The 5,384-nt window shown below is 49.8% G+C and overlaps 1 protein-coding gene across 1 annotated transcript in view; it reads right to left on the bottom strand.

Annotated features, from left to right (window-relative positions):
• Positions 1-4,760, bottom strand: part of FAM83H (family with sequence similarity 83, member H) — a gene marked incomplete at its 5' end in the record, with an annotated part of 5,637 nt that extends 877 nt beyond the window's left edge. Inside the window, 3 exons of the mRNA XM_010184375.1 lie at positions 1-1,797; positions 4,122-4,246; positions 4,596-4,760. The exon at positions 1-1,797 is cut by the window's left edge and continues 877 nt beyond it. Of these exons, the coding sequence (XP_010182677.1) occupies positions 1-1,797; positions 4,122-4,246; positions 4,596-4,760 (2,087 nt within the window). The remainder of the gene's footprint in view (positions 1,798-4,121; positions 4,247-4,595) is intronic.
• Positions 4,761-5,384: the final 624 nt, after the last annotated feature.

Below are 5,384 nucleotides of genomic sequence, written 5' to 3'. Positions count from 1 at the left end.
TCCTTCTTCTCGGAAAGAGTCAATTTCTGAGTGTCTCCTACAAATATGAGGCTCTCTTTCTCCGGAAGTGCAGGTTTATTCTCTATGGGGTAAAACCGAGACGATAATTTGTCCACCTTAGTGCTAATATGTGCAAGGGGATCCTTGCTCAACGTGTCAGTAAGCTGGGGGGGCGATGAGGCCATTCCAAACGGTCTGTCAGCCTCTCCATGCATTTTGTAAGTACTGCAGGAGTCTCTGGAGTCCAGTATCCTACTCTCTAGGATCTTATATTGCACAGATTTGGTACATTTCTTCTCCGTGCCCTGTGATTCCTCCTGCAGAAAACCGGAAACAGCTTTGGTGTGAGTGACTGTAGCTCGCTCTGAGTCTTTGCCCACAGCTTTGTACTTTTCTAAAAGTTCGGCCACTTTAGATGAGGCCGTCTTTACGGTTTCGTTGTCTTTTGTCAACTCGCTGGACGTTTGTTCTTTTTGGAGCATCTGAACCTTTTCGATCGTGGTGTTGGGCTGATCTAACTTGGCAGCGCTGAAAATCAGAGAGGACCTGAGCCTTGAACTCCTCTGGATCAAAGGATTTATTCTGGACCTAAAGGGATCTTGTTTCATTATGGAGTTTTCTTCAGCTGCTCTCTCAGGATCTGCAAATTCTTTGGCGCTTTCGATTCCCAGCGGCTTGCTATTAAAAGACATAGGGGATTTAAATGCTGGGGTGAGGTCAGTGGAGTGTTTGGTGAGGGTATCCCCAAGAACATCATGATACGCCTCCGATTCCATGGGCATTGGAAGGCCTTCTTCTGGTTCAGACTGGTATGCACTAAGGTATGAAGAAATCCTCCAGTTACGTAAACCGGTTCTGTTTTCCTGTGTGTTCTTGTCTTCATCTTGGTCCTCATCTTTGTCTTGTAAGAACAGGCGCTGTTCCAGGCTTTGTTTTTGTGTAGGAGAAGTCTGGCAAATAAATTTCTGTCCTATATTCTGCCTTCTTAACATCATTCCCATTGGGCCGTTGCCTGCGGGATTCAGCTGATCAGAGCCGTGTCTCACTTCCCTGGAAGAATTGGAAGGTACATAATCCAGCCTTAAGGGGAAACCCTCCTGTGAAAAACCGGATTCAAGTTCAGGGTACCTGGGTCCCTCTCCGTAGTCTTCCAGTTCATTGAATCCTGGCCTGCCGCCTCGGATTCTCTCAAAGAGTCCTTGAGGTCTGCCAGAAAGATGGGGGTGTTCAAACTGGTACTGGTAGAACTGGTCCTTCTGAAAATGGCTGGACTGGATTTTAAATTCATCCATATTGTTCATGAACATCTGCCTGGCGTACTGTTTAGAAGAAGCGAAGTTTTCGAATGTCCCTTCCGCAAAACTGTGTCTCTTGAAAGCGTCCAACTCCAGCTGCTTGGAGCGGAGAAAACCCCTGACAGGATCCATCTGAGAGTTCTCCATTTCCACCTTCTTGTACATTCGCATGGCCGACCCCTCCACCGTGTGGCGCAACATGTCGTCCCGCCTGAAATTCGACAGGAAGTACCTGTCTGGATCAACCCTGTCCATGAAGGAGGGAAAAAGATTGTCATCCCTCTGGAACATCAGGGGAGGCTTTTTGGGGAAGAAAGGCATGTTGTTGCCAAAGGGAGCCATGGCAAACGCGTTCTCCGCCTTCGCCAAGACGTTGGCTGGGGGAACGAGAGGTTCCGACTGTGCAAACAAGATTCGGAATTCCTCGTCGAAGCTGGCCACCAGCTCCCCCTGGAAGATGTGCGCGATGCTTCTGTGAATCTTCTCGAAAGACCACATAAAGCTGCGGAAAGGAACAGAAACAACAACAGCGTGTTAGCATCCAGTAACTCCACTGCACCACTTCACCTTGAACCGTTTGCTTGCCTGAAGGATGTTCTCCTGACATTATTTACTGCCCAGGCAGCCATCCATCACACACTGTTGTTCCCAGGCCTCATAGTTATGAGTTGATTTGGCACCACATCTTTGCAGAGGATTTTACAAGGCAGTCAATGATTTCTGTTCTAATGAAGCCAGCGAGCAGTGAGACGATGGTAATCCCTACATGGAGATGTTTCTGCAAATACTTTTGGGTTGCAATTGTTTCCTATCATTAAAATTTTGTGCCGGTCTTTAAAAAGGAGCGATTAGGGAGCTACAGCAAGTCAGGCTCACCTCAGTCTGAGGGCAAATTGGGGAACAAATCTTTCTGGAAGCCATTTCCAGGCACAGGAATAACAGGAAGAGAACTGGGATCAAACTGCAGGGCTTTACCAAGGGCAAACCATGCCTGACACAATCTGATTGCCTCCTATGAAGAGAAGGCTGGGCAAGGGGACAGCAGAAGATGAGGTTTTCCTTGACTTTAGCAAAGGTGGCCTTTACATGAGCATCTTTGTAGCCAAATTGGAAGCCCGTGGACTGAATGAGGGCGCCACACAGTAAACAGGAAATCGGTTGGAGTGTCATGGTTAACAAGTGGTGGTCAGCGATGTGGAGTCTGACTTGTGGACAACCATAAATGGTGTTTCTTGGGGTTCGGGGCTTCTGGCAGGAAACAGGATGAAAAAAGACAGCAGCACCTTGGCAGGGATGCAGTAGTGTAAGAGCAGCCAACAGGTCGATGGAAGTGATTATCCCCCCATCAGCACTTGTGGCACTGCATTGGGAGTACTGAGTTCAGTTGGCACCGAGCCACAGATGGCTGAGGTTGGAAGGGACCTCTGGAGGTCATCTGGCTCCCCCCCCTGCTCAAGCAAGGCCCTCCATAGCCAGTTACCCAAATATCTCTAAGGAGGGAGACTCCACGCAGTCCCTGGGCAAGCTGTATTGGAAGGGGTGGCTGTAGGGCAGAGAGGTTCTCCTGCCCCTCTGCTCTGCCCTGCTCACACCACAGCTGCAATCTTGTGTCCAGTGCTGGGCCCTCAGCTCAAGAAGGACAGGAACTGCTTGAAAGAGTCCAGCACAGCCACAAAGATGAGGTTGGGATCCAACAGCCATGGTGAGACAGTGGCCTTGCCATGTTTCCTCACCATACAAGCACTATCACTTGGAGCAGTGACCACTGTGGAGCATCTCCTGCTGAGGAGGGGCTGAGGGAGCTGGGGCTCTTGAGCTTGGAGCAGAGGAGCCTGAGGGGTGCCCTCATTCCTGGGGATCCATTGGGAAAGGGCAGTGTCAGGAGGAAGGAGCCAGGCTGTGCTCTGGGATGTCCAATGCCAGGACAAGGGGCAATGGGCACAAAGTGGGACCCAGGAGGTTCAAGCTCAGCAGAGGCCAAACTTCTTGGTGGGAGGGTGCAGAGCATGGCCCAGGCTGCCCAGAGAGGTTGTGGAGTCTCCTTCTCTGCAGACACCCAAAGCCCTGGCCGTGTTCCTGTGTGACTGCTCTGGTGCCCCTGCTCTGGCAGGGGTTGCACTGGGGGAGCTTTCCAGGTCCCCTCCAACTCCTCATATTCTGGGATTCTGTGTTTCACTGCTCAGTCACCTGCACAGCAAAAAAGTGCTTCCCCATGTTCAAACACCTCCTGTGTTTGGTTTGTGCTGTGATGGAGCAGACGACCTCCAGAGTTCCCTGTCAACCTCAACCATTTGATGACTGTGCAGGAAGGAGGAAGACACCCAGAGCTGCAGCATTTGCTTCCCCAGGTCAAACTCTACTTTCCTGGAAGTGTCTTGATATCCACCTGTCAGTGGGAAGTAGTGAATGGATTCCTTATTTTGCTTTGCTTGTGTGTGCAGCTTTGCTTTAACCATGAAACTGTCTTGATCTCAACTCACGAGTATTCTCACCTTCGCCCTTCTGATTCTATTGCACATCCTACTTGAAGGTGTGCGCGAACTCCTGCGTAGGGCTTAGCTGCCTGCTGGGCTTAGCCCAGAACACCATACAATTGCTGTATCTTTTTTACAGATCGTTTACACTCCTGATGTGGAGGAAGCTTGGTTTGGTGTCTGGGCTTGGTACCTCAGTTGCAAAATGTGTATTCTTCCTGAAAACTGCTGCTCAGTGAGAAAAACATTAGTGACTGCTGTTCATTTGGAAGGGCTGAAGCACGGCTTTCCTGGTTAACCAGCCCCTCTCTCTCTCTGAAACTGGAACACGTAACATTGCAGGGCTTCTCACCTGTAGTTGCCACTCAGCACCACCATGCAGTCCACCAAGAGGAATTTCTCTTTCACGTGGCCTTTGAAGGACATCCCTGTGCGGCAGTAGTAGGTTGGGCCTGAGACCGTCCTCACCCTTAGGAACTGCAAACCAGACAAGGCACTGACTCAGTTGGAGGTTGTTACTTCCCTCCCCCTGACCTTCCTTCTTCCCCTTGCCCTTTTAGCTTCCATCCTGCCCCCCATTTCTGTACTTCAGCTCTAATGATCCTGTCTGCATACACAATAAACAGATAAATCCCTTAGATAAATCCTCAGCCTTCAGTTCTGTATTGTGCCAGCTCTCCTGCCTTTCTTCATATGCATCTTTGACTAAGCCCTGGCCCATTTTCCCCCTCCTCAGGTTTTTCCTGTCATGACAACCCTCTGTGTCCCAGGACGTATCCCCCTCGGGATGTGAACGAGGGGCAAGGCAGGCCTTTGGTTTGCTCACCTCCACGTAGTTAAGATTGACTCTGCATTTAGCAGCCGTATCGAGGAAAAGCTGGGAGTTCATTTCATCCAGCAAGATGTACACAGGCACCCTGCGAGCAGCAGCATCCAACACCTCGAACAGCAGATCCACGTCGGTGAAAATGTCCATCACTATGGCTACCACCTAGGAAAAGAGCCCAAGAAGGACATCAGTGATCTGCTCATACCCCGACTCATCGCATTCCCTCGTGCCTCTCCTTCCAGACCCGCTGCGCCGCCTCCGTTACGACTTCCTTTTTAAACAGGAACCTTCTCGTTTAAAGGTTGCTTTAAACATCATGGACCCCGCAACTGGAACCTGACTTGCTGTCTAAGGTGCATATTCTGTACAGGAGAGGTGAGGGAAAAACCTCGCTGCCATTCCTTTACTCATTAACCCAGCGATGGCAGGTATCACTTTTGTCACTTAACCACACTGGGAGGTTGTATTGAGCTCCTTGGCCACTGCCTGCTCCCCCCTCCAACACCCCTGTGCCATTTTTTAGATAATTAACAGGACAGCATTCAGTCAGTCACGATATAGCTGCATCTGTATGCTGATAATGTGGGAAGGAGCTTCAAAGCTCTGTCTCCCTGTCCTTTCCAACTCTTACTTTAGCAGTAAGCATAAATACCTGATGGAAGGGCGTAAGGAAGATGGAGCCAAAATCTTCTCAGTGGTACCCAGTGAAAGGACAAGACACAAGAAACAAATTTAAATTTAGGGAATTCCAGTTCAAATCACAGAATCCCAGAATGTGAGGAGTTG

This window comes from Mesitornis unicolor, unplaced genomic scaffold (assembly GCF_000695765.1).
Source record: "Mesitornis unicolor isolate BGI_N332 unplaced genomic scaffold, ASM69576v1 scaffold38385, whole genome shotgun sequence".
Classification (NCBI taxonomy): domain Eukaryota; kingdom Metazoa; phylum Chordata; class Aves; order Mesitornithiformes; family Mesitornithidae; genus Mesitornis; species Mesitornis unicolor.
The sequence above is the reverse complement of the archived record's forward strand: the minus strand, read 5'-3'. Positions and strand labels throughout refer to the sequence as shown.